The sequence below is a fragment of the Mobula birostris genome, chromosome 17, assembly GCF_030028105.1.
Source record: "Mobula birostris isolate sMobBir1 chromosome 17, sMobBir1.hap1, whole genome shotgun sequence".
Classification (NCBI taxonomy): domain Eukaryota; kingdom Metazoa; phylum Chordata; class Chondrichthyes; order Myliobatiformes; family Myliobatidae; genus Mobula; species Mobula birostris.
The window spans coordinates 38,299,631-38,317,195 of NC_092386.1; the positions used below are offsets into that span (position 1 = coordinate 38,299,631).

The 17,565-nt window shown below is 43.1% G+C and overlaps 1 protein-coding gene across 3 annotated transcripts in view; it reads left to right on the plus strand.

The window, feature by feature from the left end:
* Window positions 1-17,565, plus strand: part of vps13a (vacuolar protein sorting 13 homolog A) — a 300,950-nt gene that overhangs the window by 9,228 nt on the left and 274,157 nt on the right. Inside the window, exon 1 of one of the 3 annotated variants that reach the window (XM_072281556.1) lies at window positions 4,069-4,099. The exons of the other annotated variants lie outside the window; for them this stretch is intronic. Within the exon in view, the coding sequence (XP_072137657.1) occupies window positions 4,084-4,099 (16 nt within the window). The 5' untranslated portion in view covers window positions 4,069-4,083. Of the gene's footprint in view, window positions 1-4,068; window positions 4,100-17,565 lie in introns of those variants that run through there. 3 annotated transcript variants of the gene reach the window in all.

Consider the following 17,565-nt stretch of genomic DNA (forward strand, 5'->3'; position numbering starts at 1 on the left):
GCGGGACGATGTCTTTTTCATGCCTTTACAAGGTGTGGATCAAGAGAGACTGTGTGGCGCGCCACTCCTCACACAGACATTTCGCAGTATTTTTCCCTTTTTTACGAGGTCGAGTTGCGGCACGGATGGAAAGCGTACTTGGGAGCGGTTCCGACTAGATTCGAACCTGGGAACCTTCATTCTGGAGTCTGGTGCCGATGTCATTGTGCCATCGGCCGGCCCAACATTGGCTTCCTTTCTGCCATAATTAACTAAGCTTTCACTGGTGTTTCTTCTTGCAGCTCCTCCCAACAGAGTGTTGCCTTCTATCCTACCAGCTTCCACATTTCAAAATGGATCATCTTCAATTACCTTCATGATTCTAACACACACATTTTGGAGGGAGTCTTGGCTTCACTTTTCCATCTCCATCAATAATAATTCCCTTTCTTCTGGCATTTTCCCCCATGCAACTACAGGAGGTGCAACACCTGCCCCTTTATCTTTTCCCAACCTCACCAATCTGGGATCCAAACAATCATTTCAGGTGAAGTTGAAATCGCTGTGCTTCCACTCAAAAAAGTGATCTCCTTTACATTGGAACCATCAAACAGAATGAGTGATTGCTCTGTTCAATCCACATGGGTGATTAGAAGTATTTGGTTGCTCATTGCTTTAATTCTCCATCTCACTCCCACTCTGACTTCTGGCTTGGCTTTTTATATTGGGCTTTGTTATAACAGCATAAGCTCAAGAAATAATGTCTGACACTCAGGATTATTTAGTTCAACAACTTTAGATAACTTACTCTTCCAGGTTATGTCTGAACTGGAGGCCTGTTAAAGGATGATTAACCTGTGACATTCAGTCAGTTTATTTTTTCCAGATTGTCCTTTCAGCATTATCTTTTATTTTAGATTAACGTCGATTACTGTGTTCTTTTTCTCAGTTCTGAAATTGCTTTTCTTAGATCAATTCTAATCTGGACAAACTATATGCAATAAACAAGACTTTACTGCCCTCCCTCAGCCGGTACCACCGCCACCACTGTCATCACGATTTGCCTTGGTCTTTACCCTAGCTCAGGCATTTTCTGTGATCTCTGCATTCCTGCTCTTCTTCTACAATAAAGATGGTGACCCATAGTGGCGTGCTGCAAGCTACTTATATCAAAAACTTCTACCACCTAGGCCATGCTGTCTTCTTGCTACTGCCATCAGGAAAAAGCTACAGGAGCTTCAGGAACCACACCACCAAGTTCAGGAACAGTTATTACCCCTCAACCATCGAACCAGTGGGAATAACTTCACTCGCCCCATCACTGAGCTGTTCCCACAACCTATGGACTCACTTTCAAGAACCCTTTATCTCATGTTCTCGATATTTATTGTTTATTTTTTATTGTTTTTTTCTTTGTATTTGCACAGTTTGTCTTTTTCCCATTGGTTGTTTGTCCATCCTATAGGGTGTGGTCCTTCATTCATTCTACTATGTTTCTTGGACTTGCTGAGTGCACCTACAAGAAAACTAATCTCAGGGATGTACATGATGACGTATGTATTTTGATAATAAACTTACTTTGAGCTTAAAACATATAAACAATTCCCATGTTGTGGGGTGGTTGCATTCCTAGAAAATTGTCCATATCAATATCTTCCGTAATGTATTGCCACATCACCTGTGCATGTGTCAAGAAGTGTGAGCTGAAAAATAACAATTTTCTGTTGATATGTTTACAGTTTTACATAAATTCTGTGAACAAATTTTACTCTATATTGCAAATACTTGGGCAATGATTTGTGAAGTCTGTAGGGTCAACCTTCAGCGACCATAACACTTGTTTCTTGTGCTTGTCTCCTAACATTTTCCCCCCTAATTTTGATGACAAGTTGTCAACTTGTGCCACCAACTTGCCTTTCCATATGCTGTCAGACTTGCTGATATTTCCAGAGTTTTTCTGAATTGTGAAATGTTCATGTTTCTCATCTAATGCAAGATGCAGCAACAACCAGTTGCTCCAAGAGTTCTTGCCATAATAAAATACCCCAAATTGCTTTACATTGCTAGGGCAAGTAAGTTTTAAAAATGGTTTGAAGAATGCCTTAGAGTGCAGCTGCCAGGATTAAATGAAGGAGTATGGTTCCACATTGAAGAAGCATAAGATTTGAAGTTGGAAAGATGTGAGGTTTAGAGAAATAGCAATGAAAGAAAATGTTAAAAATGGAGCATTCCTATATAAGAAATAAGCAAGTAGAAGATTGAATTCTCATGCCAGAGAACTGTAGTATAAACAGCCTGAAATAGGAGTATTAGGTGAGCTTATATAATTGCAATACATGTGTGATGTAAGTCATCAAACTAATAGTTGGATAATGTGCAAACTAAATATTTGAATAATGTTCAAATTATTAAAGGATAATTTTTTCCCCCTTTTGCCCTCTAAAGAATAGATTAGAATGTTAGTTATGCTTGGCTGCCTAAGAAGTCACCAGGGAGCAGAAGGATATTTTCAAGTTGCAGGAAGTCTTTACGTACTAAAGGAATCACATCCAAAGAGTAACGTACTCCAGAAGAGGCACAATTTCCCACAGAGAATTACAAAAGGAAGGATCAGTGTACATCATATTGCAGTGAGTATTGGTCATTCAGTTGAAGCTGCAACACATAAAGTTAACGAGATTCAGTGCATTCTGGCTAATTGGGACACATTGGGACCAGTACATTTTTGGCCCAATTAAGCAACTGCCCCAATTAGCTAAAGTTTCATGGAAGTAGTTTAAAAAAAAAAGACAAACTACTGTTTAATTGAGTACCAATGTCTATATTTAAATGAAATACAGAATAAATTGGAACACTACAATTACTACTACAGAACTATAAAACTATTAGTTCCAACAAATTATCGATGGCAGAATTCATCCACTGTACTTTCCACTGTAAATGAACAAAATCATTGCAGTAGGAAGAGCATTCTAACTGGTTCTATCATTGTCTGATATGAAGGGGCCACTGCACAGAATCAGAAAAAGCTGCGGAAAGTTGTAAACTCAGTCAGGTCCATCATGCATCCAGAACCTCTCCAGCATCGAGAACACCTTCAAAATGTGATGCTTCAAAAAGGTGCATCCATCATTAAGGAGCCCATCACCCAGGACATACCCTCTTCTCATTACCACCATCAAGAAGGAGGCACAGGAGCCTGAAGAGAGACACTCAATGTTTCAGGAACTGTTTCTTCCCCCCGCCATCAGATTTCTGAATGTACAATGAGCCCATGAACACTTCCTCAGTATTTTTCCCTTCTCTTTTTGCACTACTTATTTAATTTATTTCCATATATACTTTTTGTAATTTATAGTTTTTATTGCTATGCGTTGCAATGTACTGCTGCCACAAAACAAATGTCATGACACACCCATAATATTAAACCTGATTCTGATCAGTGTAGATTATGGACTGCCTTCATAGAATGTTTTCAATGATTATATCCCCAAATCTTCATTTCATTGTAATATTTGATATTGTTGATGCCTTCAAATTCTTCATAGTTCCTAACTTGAAGTAGTGAAGTTGTTTCATTTTCACTCCTGGCCTTTTCTGGCATCTCCAAACCTGAATGCTTGAAACCAGAGTGAGCAAAGTGGTTCTTTATTGTGTTACTACTCATTTCTCACCAGATAAGTGACAAGAATCATTGCTTATTGAACACAAACACATACATGACATGATTATTTTTGGTAGGGGGAGAATGTAATGCTCTGATTAAGATTTCTACTGCAATGCTATGAGGAATTATATTTTAGCAGTTTTCTGTAAAAACAGTGTGTTCTGTTGCTAAGTGTATTTTGGCTTCAGCTGAAGATAAGGAGTCGTGCTGTCCAACTTTGGATGACACAGCATTCTTATCAAGAGTGGGATGGTGTGGAACATTCTCAAGCTGGGCGGAAAGAATTTTCTGAAGGACAGTAGTCTGGTTCGGGGTCTTTTGGCGGGAGGTGCAGAGAGAAAAGTATCAGGGAAGACACCTGGAGAATCCCATCTGAAGGGGAGACCCAACTGCAAGGTGGAGGATTCCAAGAAGGGAAGCTCTACCTGTGGTTGGTGATGAGAATTCAGCACCGTGAGTAAAGTGATACACCCAGCTACTACAGAAATGAGCTCCAGCATTTATGTGCACATTTAGACTGGTTTAACTGTAATGGCTCTCTTATCTTTCTTTTTCTTTGTTAACTTTTGATAAAGATAAAGTTTCTTTATAATTTTATGCTGGTATATGACCTGTCATTTCTGGGCTACCGAGAACTGTGGATGGGCAGTATTTGTACTCAAATCGATGTTTCTTCAATTGGAGCATCCCAACGTGCCTGTTTGGTTAAATCCCAAGGCATATATTGCTAATGAAAGGTGACTTTCTCACCATTGAGTCACAAGGCTGTTAGCAGAATTGTTAATAAGCCAATTAATCCTTAAACAGCATTCCCACAGCCCTGGTGTGTGAACGAGCCCCTCTGAGAGGGTTCCATTTGAGAGGTGCTCATCTCAGATTTTGGGTGCTATGTGAATGCTGCTTAAGGATTAATTAAGTGTTTTATTGTGTGTTCATTTATGTGCTTAAATAGTATTTAAGCAAGGGTTTGGGAAAAGTGAGGTGTGTCGTAATGTACTTTATTATGGATGCCGCTGGCTGGTGGCGTAGTGGCATCAGCGCCGGACTTCGGAGCGCAGGCTCCCAAGTTCGAATCCAGCTGGCTCCCTTGCACGCTTTCCATCCGTGCTAGGTTGAGCGTCGAGCTAGCAACTCAGCCTCATAAAAATAAGAAAACCTGCTTAAAAAAAATGCCGTCATGACGGCGTCCCGATGATGCCACTCGGAGTTAAGGGCTTTCTTCTTCTTCTTCATTATGGATGCTGCAGGGATTACATTTTGGTGTGATTCGAAGCAGTTATCCACAAGTCGTGCTTGTGTTCTGAGCAGGGTGGATATTTGAATCCTTGATGAGCTCCTCCTCAGTGTGCTGAGTTCTGTAAAAGTATTGGGGAAAGTTACGGTGTTTGGTGTTTCGACCAATCAGCACGTAAGGTGATTGGTCGAAACCAGTGATGTAAGTGAAGTCACGGTGCCGTATAAGGTAAGGGAGCCTAGAGAGGTGGGGCCGTGGCATGTCCATATTTTTAGAAGAAGGAATGTAGCTGAAGGTGAATGCTATAAAGATAAGTAGTTCTCGTTTCTGCAGAGTGAGGAAAAAAAGTCTGATGTGAAAGGTCTAATGGGTTTTCTCTGGCTGATTTAAATTCTGAGCTGGTTTTGGCAATTATATCACTGGTTGATAAATGCCAAAGTGTATCTGCAGAGAGCCAAAGTTATTGTAGGCTGAGAGTGTTCTCTGGAGTCAAGTCCACCACTGATGAGGAAGAAGAATGAGTCTTGGGCGGAGCAGACACCTCATACTGGATGAGTAGTAGCACTCAGATACTATGAAACAACAGTGACTGAAAGAAGGTTTTAAAAAGTCAGGCTGCTGAGGTGGTAAGGTCTTAATGGCAGAAAACTCATTGATCTCACCCTTGGAAAACATTAGAAAATGGCATGATGGACAGCCCAGCTGATCTTATGATGAAATTTAGGTGCACTTTCCAGGAGAAAGGGGGGAAAGCTTTTTGCCTACATTTTCAGGCTAGAGAGACAGCAGCATTGCTTGTGCCATAAAGGAGCCATTTAGCTGGCTGAGATAAAAATCGATTAAGGATGGGGCAAGTTGTGAATGGCGCACTGTCACACGACATGGTTGCTTTAAGCATTCGAATGACTCATAAGATGTGACCTCCTCCCTCATTTGTTGAGCTGATCAAAGAAGCGAGGAGGAAAATATGGAGGAGCAGGAGGCCTCCACCAGTCGGGCAGTGTCCTCAATAGTAGCCTCTGTTGCTGAGGTGATCCCTGATGCCATACAAGCAGGAGTTTTGCCAGATAAAGTGAAAACCCTGCAAGCTGAGGTATCTCAGTTGATGTCAGTTAGTGCTGCCGCCAAGTGAGACAAATCTGATAGGAAACCGAACCCACTTGTTGGACGTACTAAGCAGAGGAATGCAGCTGGAAGGGGTCTATTGACAAGGGAAACAACCGGTATTTTTGGTTACAACTGTGGAGAGGATGCACATTTCAAGCAGGAGTGTGAAGACAGGAAAACCTTCGGTAAGTAACCTGGCAGTTGCTTAAATAGAAAAGGAAGTCAGGCAACTTCAGAGGTTCCCAGTAAGGGAACTTGTTCCAATCAGTGTATCAAAGGAAACACTAAAGTGCAAAACCCTATTCCTGAAGGCTTAGTGGGACCAAGCTCAGTGACAGAGAACACCCCTTTCAGAGAGAGGTCTAGATGGTTAGCTCTGGGTAGAGGAGGATGATGTTCAGCAGCATCTGCTGAAACTGAAGGAAGCTGGAATTATCACAGAGTCGTGAAGACCCTATGCGTCACCCATTGTGGTAGTGAGAAAAAGAATGGGAAGGTATGAATGTGTGTTGATTATCAGGCGCACAGTCCCAGACCAGTATACTGTTCCGCGGATTGAGGATGCTCTGGCCTGCCTGAATGGAGCAAAATAGTTCAGTGTGTTGGATCTAAAAAGGGGTATTATCAGATACCCATGAGTGAAGCTGATAAAGAGAATACGGCATTCATATGTCCACTTGGATTCTTTCCGTTTGAAATAATCCCCAGGGCATATCAGGAGCACCGGCTACTTTTCAACGTGTTATGGAGAAGACTGTTGCGGATGTGAACTTGCTTGAAGTACTGGTGTGCTTGGATGATCTTATAGTTTTCAGGTCCACACTAGAGGAACTTGAGTCGAGGCCACCTGAATGCTGAAGGGTTAAAACTGTCACTGGACAAGTGCCAGTTCTGCAAGGTGTCAGTCAACTATGTCAGACGCCGTCTCATAGGATGTAGTGGCTACAGATATGTCCAAGGCCCAAGAATGTCAGTGCCCTACATTCATTCCTTGATTCTGTGAGTACTACCAGTGATTAGTGAAGGACTACTACAGACTAATCCACCCTTTGAATTAGCTGTGTGGTTTCCCACCCTTGGGGGAGAAAGTGGAACAAAAGTAGAAGAACGCAAGGTTTACCTTAGCCCTTCAGAGCCTTTCAGGGAAAAATTGGATACGAGATGTGAAGAGCCCTTTCAGCTGCTGAAAGAATTACTGTCTAATACATCTATGCTGGCCTTTGCAAACCCCCAGTTGCCGTATGTACTGCATACAGATGCCAGCTATGAGGACTTCGGCAGTGTTCTATAGCAGGACCAAGGTAAAAGGGTTGAGACCTTTTGCTTTTGTCAGCTGGAGTCTGTCACCATCCAAATGAAAATACCCTATGCACAAATCGGAGTTTCTGGTGTTGAAGTGGGCCGCGGTGGATAAGTTACTGTCTATATGGTGCCAAGTTCGAGGTGAGGATTGACAACAATACTGACCTTGTATCCTGATCTTGGCAAAGTTGGATGCCACAGGGTCATCACTGGTTGGTGGCGTTATCTGCTTAAGATTTCAGACTTGTGTATCAGCTGGGGAGTCAGAACATTGACGTGGATGCATTGTTTTGATGTTTGCATGAGGTGCTGGAAGTGGATAGAGAATGAGAGGGTGCTCCTGCCTATGGTGTTAAAGCAGAGGTGGCCAACCTTTTACATTCCATGCGTCAATTTTTTCACTCACGAGTTCAGATGCGCCATACAACTCTTGTACCCCTATTCAATTCTTGTAAAAGCATGTAAATATAGAACTCATGCGTGAAAAAGTTGCATCTGAACTCGTGTGTGAAAAAATTGATCCATGGGATATAAAAGGTTGTCCACCCCTGTGTTAAAGCAATATGCCAGTTTTCCATTGTGGGGAAATCAAAGGCAAGGCTTATAGCATTGTAGAGCTGTGGATCATTTTGGAGCTTCTAGTTATGCTATTCCCCAAGCATATTGCAACTTGGCTGCTCTGAATACATGGCCATTGCCTGCCTTCGGTCCAGTGGAATTGACAGCAGCCCAGTGAGACAAACCTTGTATAGGTGCCATTTGGCCATCTGTTGTTAAAGAGTATATGGCCCATGTTGAGAAGTCAAAACACCCTATCATACCCCTACTGATAAGGGAATGGGACAAACTGGAACAAAGCTTTTACTGTGTAACATCTCCTCCAGACAGTTGGTTTTGCCTGAGAAGTACTGGAGGATTGTACCAAAGTCACTTCATGATGACTAGGGTCATTTGAGGTTTAACAAGACCTACAGATTGGTCGAGACTGGTTCTTTTGGCCCTGAATGAAGCTTGAGGTTGAACAGTACTGTAAGTCTACTTGAGTTGCTCCATTATCTTATTTACAAAGTATGGGACCACTTGATTGAGTGTGGTTGGATTTCCTCTCCACAGCGCCTGATTCCAGTAATGTTGCAAATGTCTTGGTCATCACGACACCAGAAATGCTCAAGCCTTCCCCATAACAGATCAGAAAGCAGCCACAGTTGCTAAAGTGTTATGGGAGAAGTGTTTTGTTCATTATGGCCTCCCAAGGAGGATACAGAGTGATCAGAAAAGGGATTTTGAAAGTTGGCTCATACATGAGTTACTGAGCATGCCTAGAGTCAAGAAGTCAAGGACCATCCCATATCACCCTATGGGTGATCCTCAGCTTGAAAGGGTCAACCAGGCTTTGCTAGACATGCTTGGAACCCTGGATACCAACAAATAGAAAAAGTGGAGTCAGCATATTGGGCATTGTGTACACTGCTACATTTGTACACGGAATGTTGCTACTGGCGACTCGCCATACTATTTTATGTTCAGACACAAAGCAAGGTTACCCGTAGATCTTTGTTTTCAAACTGGTGATGAAGACTTGCTGCAGAAGACATATCTCAAGTATGTGTCTGACATGAGGGAAAGAACTGCAAGATGTTTGAGCTAGCAATGGTTTCTGCTACCAAGCAAAATCAAGGAAACAAGAGGAGATGTGGTCAAAAGATTAGGTTCTCTGAACTGATAACTGAGACAGGGTTTTAAGATATTTGGGGCTACCAGGGAAGCATAAATTGGCTGACCGCTAGGTGTCTGTGTCTTGTGTAGTGGAGAGCCAGCTGCCAAATTTACCAGTTTTCCCGGTGAAGCCAGAGGATGGAATGGTCCTGTCAAAATTCTCCATTGGAATCACCTTCCACCTCAAGGGCAGGAAGTATGTGTTGACCCATGGAACCTACACCTGGCAGGAGAACTCTGCACAGGAGGAGAACAGAAAGGCTTCCACTGACAACAGTGTGACTTCAGTGGAAAAACTTGAAGAGGGACTAATCACTGAATACTGTGTAGATTCAGAGGATGAAGAAGTGGGAATTATGGTATGCTTTACCTTGTGCAAACTCCCCAAGAATTGATGAAGAGATTTCTGAATCTTCCAGTCCTGGCTCAATGTAACAGGGAGGACTAACAGTGGGCAGGCAGACATGATAATGGACAGTGAGGGGAAACTTGGGATGAAGCTGAGTTCAGTCAGGTGGCTGGGGGACCTGGGTCACCAGAAGGTATGAGTGATAGACTGGAAGGCATCCCCAAGAAAACAGGAACAGTCACAAAAAGTGCCTGAAGCTGAAAAAGATGGGATAAGAAGTTCTCAGAGTCAGGAAGTCCCCAGGTAGTCTGGTATGATGCGCTGGGTAAACAGTGTTGGGCCCATCCCAATAGTGAGAAATGTTACTGCCATTTACGAATGGATTGGGGGTCCTGAAATCACAAACTTCATTTGAATACTGTGTTATTAATAATGGTTTAATAATTTCATGAGGACTTAACTATCTTTGGTGGGGAGAGAATGTAATGCCCTGGTTAAGATTTCTACTGCTACGCTGTGAGATGTTTTATTCTAATAGTTTTCTGTAAAAGCAGTGTGACCTGCCAGTAAGAATGTTTTGGCTTTGGCTAAAGACAAAGAGCCATATTGTCCATTTGGAAATGTTGTATCAGCCAATCAAGAGTGGGATGGCATGGAACATTCTCGAGCTGAGTGGGAAGAGTTTTCTGAAGGACAGTAATCTGGTTTGGGGTCTTCTGGCGGGAGGTGCAGAGAGAAGAGCACCAGGGAAGAACCTTGGACTATCCCATCCAAAGTGGGGAGGGGGGAACCCTATTACAAGGAGTGCTTTGAGAGACTGAGGATTCCAAGAAGAGAAGTTCTACCTGTGGTTGGTGGTGAGAATTCAGCACCGTGAGTATAGTGCTACACCCAACTACTACAGTAATGAACTCCAACGTGTATGTGCAAATTTGGACTGGTTTAACTGTGATGGGCCCTTTTATCTTCTTTCAACTATTTGATAAAGTTGAAAATTTAGTAAATATACTTTCTTTATAATTTTGTGCTGGTGTATGATCTATTTACAGCATTCACTCAAATCAAGGTTTCTTCAATTAGAACATCCTAACGTTCCTGTTTGATTGAACCCAAATCACACTGACACGAGATGTGTATTGCTTATGAAAGCTGACCTTCTCACCACTGGGTCACAAGGCTGTTAGCAGAATTAGCTAACAAGTCAAGTTGGTGTATGTGTTCTGGTGAGAACAGTGAAAGCTGTGCCCTCTAAGCACAATTGTGGTGTCTAATGGCCCCAATTAAGTAGCATAGTGTCCCAAATAAATGAAGGGCATCCCAGCTATTTTCTCAAATACATTTTGGCCTTTAAGAGTTGTCCAAATAAAAAGCTGCCTCGATCTCCCACGTCTGACTAACCAATGGCCCAATTGACTGGAATCCACTGCCTTTATCTTCTTGCAGCTGTTGTTTCCAGCAGCAGTATAGTGTAACACATGAAAAACTGTAATTGCAATAATTTGTTTGTGTGTATCACAGTGGATTTAATATGGCTTTTTTGACGCTGATCAACAGAAAGTCTTTAATGTTCAAGTGAAAACAGATCTCTACAAAGTTATCTAAATTTAATTACAACTATAAAACAGAATATAATTGCATAAGTATTCACACTCCCCCTTAATATGATGCAACAAATCATCACTGGTGCAGCCAGTTGGTTTAAGAAGTCATGTAATTAGATAAATGGAGATCACCTGTGTGCAGTCAAGGTGGTTATAGTAAAAATACATCTGTATCTAGAAGGTCCAACTGCTGCTGTGTCAGTATCCTGGTGAAAACTACTTCATGAAGAAAAGAACACCCCAAGCAACTCCATAAAAAAGGTTATTGAAAAGCACAAGACAGGAGATGGATGCAAGAAAATTTCCAAGTCACTGAATATCCTTTGGAGTACAGTTAAATCAGCAAGAAATGGAAAGAATATGGCACAACTGTAAATCTGCCTAGAGCAGGCTGTCCTCAAAACTGAGTGACCGTGCAAGAAAGAGACTAGTGAGGGAGGCCACCAAGGATCTATGACAACGCTGGAGGGGATAGAAGCTTCAGTGACTGAGATGAGAGAGACTGCATACAACAACTGTTGCCTGAGTGCTTTAACAGTCATAGCTTTATGGGAGAGTGACAAAGAGAAAGCCACTGCTGGGGGTGAAAACTCGCATGACATCATAGCTAGAGTTCATCAGAAGGCATGTGGGAGACTCTGAATTCAGCTGGAAGATGGTTCTATGGTCTGATGAAACAAAATAGAGCTTTTTGGCCATCAGACTAAATGTTATGTTTGGTGTAAGCCAAACACCCACACATCACCAAAAATATACCATCCTTACTAAGAAACGTGGTGATGGCTATGTCATGTTGTGGGGATGGCTGTGTTATGTTGTGGGGATGCTTCACTGCAGCTGGCCTTGGAAGGCTTCTGAAGGTAGAAGAAAAAATGAATGCAGCAAAATACATGAAAATACTTGAGGAAAACCAGATGCAGTATGCATGAGAACTCTGACTTGGGAGAAGATTTGCTTTCCAGCAAGTCAGTGACCCCAAGCATAAAGCTAAGCTACACAGGAGTGGCATAAAACCAACAAAGTTAATGTCCTGGAGTGGCCAAGTCAGAGTCCAGACCTCAATTCAATTGAGAATTTTTGGATGGACTTGAAAAGGGCTGTTCACTCATGATCCCCATGCAATCTGACAGAGCTTGAGCAGTTTAGTAACGAAGAATGGGAAAAAATTGCAGTGTCCAGATGTGTAAAGCTAATAGAGACTTATCCACACAGACTCAAAGCTGTAATTGCTGCCAAAGTTGCATCTACTAAATACTGACTTGAAGGTGGTGAATACTTATGCAAACAATGACTTTGTTTTATATTTGTAATTAATTTAGATCACTTTGCAGAGATCTATTTTCACTTCGGCACAAGTCATTTTCTGTTGATCAGTGTCAAAAAAAAGCCAAATTAATTCCACTGTGTTTCAATATTGTAAAACAATAAAACACGGAAACTTCTGGGGCAGTGAATACTTTTTGTAGGAACTGTATACATGAAAAATAAGGCAGAGGAGAAAAAGCTGTTCCTAAAACATTGAGTGTGTGTCTTCAGGCTCCTGTACCACTTCCATAATGGTAGCAATGAGAAGAGGGCATGTCCTGGATAATGGGGGCCCTTAATGAAGGATGCTGCCTTTTTGAGATATCACCTTTTGAAGATGTCCTTGATGCTCGGGAGACAAGTGCTCATGATGGAGCTGGCTGTGTTTACAATTCACTGCTGCCTTTACTGATCATGTGCAGTGGCCCTTCCATACAAGATGGCGCTGCAACTAGTTATAATGTTCTCTATGGTAGATCCATAGAAATATGCTAGCGTCTTTGGTGACATACCAAATCTCCTCAAACCTTTATTGATATGTAGCTGCTGTTGTGCCACCCATGTAATTGCATCAATATGTTGGGCCCAGAATAGATCTTGACACCCAGGCACTTGAAACTGCCCACCCTTTCCACTACTGATCTCTCCAATAAGGACTGGTGTTTGTTTCCTCTTCCTGAAGTCCATAATCAATTTCTTTGTCTTACTGATGTTGAGTGCATGGTCATTGTTGAGACACTACTCAACCAACAGATCTATCTCACTCCTGCATGCCTCCTCATCATCACATGAAGTTCCACCAACAATAGTTCAGTCATCGGCAGATTTATAAATTGTGTTTAAGCTGTGCCCAGGCACATGGTCATGGACGTAGAGGGAGTAAAGCAGTGGGCTAAGCATGCATCCTTGAGGTGCGCTAGCGTTGATTGTCAGTGAGGAGTAGTTATTTCCGACTCTGGTTAGTATGGGTAGAAGTCAGGAACAGGAAGGGAGCAGTTACTCTATTGAGAGTATTCCATAGGCCCCCTGGTAGCAGCAGAGATGCAGAGGAGCAGATTGGGAGGCAGTTTTTGGAAAGGTGCAAAAATAACAGGGTTGTTACCATGGGTGGCTTTAACTTCCCTAATATTGATTGGCACCTGATTAGTTCCAATGGTTTAGAGGGGGCAGTGTTTGTTAAGTGTCTCCAGGACAGATTCCTGTCACAATATGTTGACAGGCCAACTAGGGGGAATGGCATACTAGATCTAGTATTAGGCAACAAACTGGGTCAGGTCACAGATCTCTCAGTGGGTGAGCATCTGGTGGACAGTGACCACTGCTCCCTGGCCTTAACATTATCATGGAAAAGGATAGAATCAGAGAGGATAGGAAAATTTTTAATTGGGGAAGGGCAAATTATGAGGCTATAAGGCTAGAACTTGCGGGTGTGAATTGGGATGATGTTTTTGCAGGGAAATGTACTATGAACATGTGGTTGATGTTTAGGGATCCCTTGCTGGATGTTAGGGATAAATCTGTCCTGGTGAGGAAGATAAAGAATGGTAGGGTGAAGGAACCATGGGTGACTAGTGAGATAGAAAATCTAGTCAGGTGGAAGAAGGCAGCATACATGAGGTTTAGGAAGCAGGGATCAGATGGGTCTATTGAGGAATATAGGGTAGCAAGAAAGGAGCTTAAGGGGTTGAGCAGAGCAAGAAGGGGGCATGAGAAGGCCTTGGCGAGTAGGGTAAAGGAAAACCCCAAGGCATTCTTCAATTATGTGAAGAACAAAATGATGACAGGAGTGAAGGTAGGACCAATTAGAGATAAAGGTGGGAAGATGTGCCTGGAGGCTGTGGAAGTGAGCGAGGTCCTCAGTGAATACTTCTCTTTGGTATTCATCAATGAGAGGGAACTTGATGAAGGTGAGGACAATATGAGTGAGGTTGATGTTCTGGAGCATGTTGATATTAAGGGAGACGAGTTGTTGGAGTTGTTAAAATACATTCGGATGGATAAGTCCCCGGGGCCTGACAGAATATTCCCCAGGCTGCTCCACGAGGCGAGGGAAGAGATTGCTGAGCCTCTGGCTAGGATCTTTATGTCCTCGTTGTCCACAGGAATGGTACCGGAGGATTGGAGGGAGGCGAATGTTGTCCCCTTGTTCAAAAAAGGTAGTAGGGATAGTCCGGGTAATTATAGACCAGTGAGCCTTACGTCTGTGGTGGGAAAGCTGTTGGAAAAGATTCTTAGAGATAGCGACTATGGGCATTTAAAGGATCAAGGACAGTCAGCATGGCTTTGTGAAGGACGAATCGTGTCTAACAAGTCTGATAGAGCTCTTTGAGGAGGTGACCAGGCATATAGATGAGGGTAGTTCAGTGGATGTGATCTACATGGATTTTAGTAAGGCATTTGACAAGGTTCCACATGGTAGGCTTATTCAGAAAGTCGGAAGGCATGGGATCCAGGGAAGTTTGGCCAGGTGGATTCAGAATTGGTTCGCCCGCAGAAAGCGAGGGTCCTGGTGGAGGGAGTACATTTGGATTGGAGGATTGTGACTAGTGGTGTCCCACAAGGATCGGTTCTGGGACCTCTACTTTTTGTGACTTTGATGAACGACCTGGATGTGGGGGTAGAAGGGTGGGTTGGCAAGTTTGCAGACGACACAAAGGTTGGTGGTGTTGTAGATAGTGTAGAGGATTGTCGAAGATTGCAGAGAGACATTGAAAGGATGCAGAAGTGGGCTGAGAAGTGGCAGATGGAGTTCAACCCGGAGAAGTGTGAGGTGGTACACTTTGGAGGGATAAACCCCAAAGTAGTGTACAGGTGTCCCCCGCTTTTCGAACGTTCGCTTTATGAAACCTCAGTGTTATGAAAGATCTACATTAGCTCCCTGTTTTTGCTAACAGAGAGTGTTTTCACTGTTACGAAAAACGGCACCGCGCGCCCTGAGCAGCCGCTCCTCCCCCGGAACTGCGTTCTAGCCGGCATTGCTTAAACACGTGCCTGTGAGCAGCTGTTTGCAAGATGAGTTCTAAGGTATGGGAAAAGTCTAAAAGAACTCGTAAGGGTGTTACACTTAGTGTGAAAGTAGACATAATTAAACGTTTTGATCGTGGTGAACGAAGTAAGGACAAAGTGGGTTTGGCTTGTGGAAGTTGACGAAGATGATGATGTTGAGGTTTTGGCATCCCATGACCAAGAACTGATAGATGAGGAGCTGATGCAATTGGAAGAGGAAAGGATAACAATCAAAACCGAATACAGTATCGAACAGACCGAAAGTGAAGTCGTCCAGGAACTGAACATGAAGCAACTGCGTGAGATTTTCACTGCAATGATAAAGTACAACTTTAATTTTGAAAGGGTACATTGGTTTAGGGCATATTTGCAGGATGGTTTGAGTGCTTACAAAGAACTGTATGATAGAAAAGTGCGCGAGGCTAAGCAGTCAAGCATACTGTCGTTTTTCAAGCCTTCCACATCAGCCACAGCAGATGACGAACCTCGACCTTCAACATCAAGGCAGGCAGACGTAGAAGATGAGCTGCCTGCCTTGATGGAAACAGACGGCGATGAGATGACATCTCAGTGTCCCACCACCCTGGTGGTCCCAACCTCCGGGCCACAGACAGATTCCGATTCGCGGAGAATGCACCGGTAGCCGGGAGGCACCCAGCACATCTTTAAGAAAAAAGCCGAAATAAACAAGCTAATTAATTAGGTGCTGCGCGGCACATAAATGTCGGCCCAGATCAGAGGCAATTGCTGATTGCGTCGCCTCTGTTCTGGGCCAACATTTACATGCCAGGCGGCACCGAATTAATTAGCTTGCTTATTTTGGCTTTTTTCGTAAAGATGTGCTGGGTGCGTCCCGGCTACCGCTGTACTGCTGCGTTCTTCGCAGATTGATATCGGTTCGCTGCCTGGAGGGTGGGGGCCACTGCACCACCCCAACCTCCGACGACTCAGCCTAACACACCATCATCAGTGTGCTCTGTGCTGTCTTCCCAATTCCGGTAAGTGATGCTACACTGTACGTTATTTCTACTTTATATAGGCTGTGTATTTTTATGTGTTATTTGGTATGATTTGGCAGCTTCATAGCTTAAAGGTTACTGGAGAGCGCTTGCGCCGTGTTTTTGCCGAGAGCGCTTGCGTGAGATTTTCGCTACGGAGAACAGTGCAGGCAATGATTGTAGAGAAGTATTTCTACTTTACATAGACTGTGTATTTATCATATCATTCCTGCTTTTACTATATGTTACTGTTATTTTAGGTTTTATGTGTTATTTGGCATGATTTGGTAGGTTATTGCTCACAAATTTTTCCCATATAAATAAATGGTAATTGCTTCTTCGCTTTACAACATTCCGGTTTATGATCCATTTCATCTGAAAGCTCTACCTTTGGATGGTGGGGGAAATCTGTACAAAGTAAATGGCAGGATACTTGGAAGTGTGGAGGAGCAGAGGGATCTGAGGGTACATGTCCATAGATCCCTGAAAGTTGCCTCACAGGTAGATAGGGTAGTTAAGAAAGCTTATGGGGTGTTAGCTTTCATGAGTTGCAGATTAGAGTTTAAGAGTTGCGGGCTAATGATGCAGCTCTATAAAACACTGGTTAGGCCACACTTGGAGTACTGTGTCCAGTTTTGGTCGCCTCACTATAGGAAGGATGTGGAAGCATTGGAAAGGGTACAGAGGAGATTTACCAGGATGCTGCCTGCTTTAGAGAGTATGCATTATGATCAAAGATTAAGGGAGCTAGGGCTTTACTTTTTGGAGAGAAGGAGGATGAGAGGAGTCATGATAGAGGTATACAAGATATTAAGATGAATAGATAGAGTGGACAGCTAGCGCCTGTTCCCCAGGGCACCACTGCTCAGTACAAGAGGACATGGCTTTAAGGTAAGGGGTGGGAAGTTCAAGGGGGATATTAGAGGAAGGTTTTTTACTCAGAGAGTGGGTGGTGCGTAGAATGCACTGCCTGAGTCGGTGGTAGAGGCAGATACACTAGTGAAATTTAAGAGACTGCTGGACAGGTATATGGAGGAATTTAATGTGGGGAGGGTTATATGGGAGGTAGGGTTTAAGGGTTGGCACAACATTGTGGGTCGAAGGGCCTGTACTGTGCTGTACTATTCTATGTTCTATGAGTGAGGGAGTTAAGTGGTTGCGGGGGAGGTGCAGAGGTCCAGGTTTCTGAACTTGTTGATTAGTACTGGGGGTGTGTCAGTGTTGTATGCTGAGCTGTAATCAATAAACAGCAGCCTGACATATATATTACTGTGGTCCAAGGCCTACTGGAGAGCCACTGA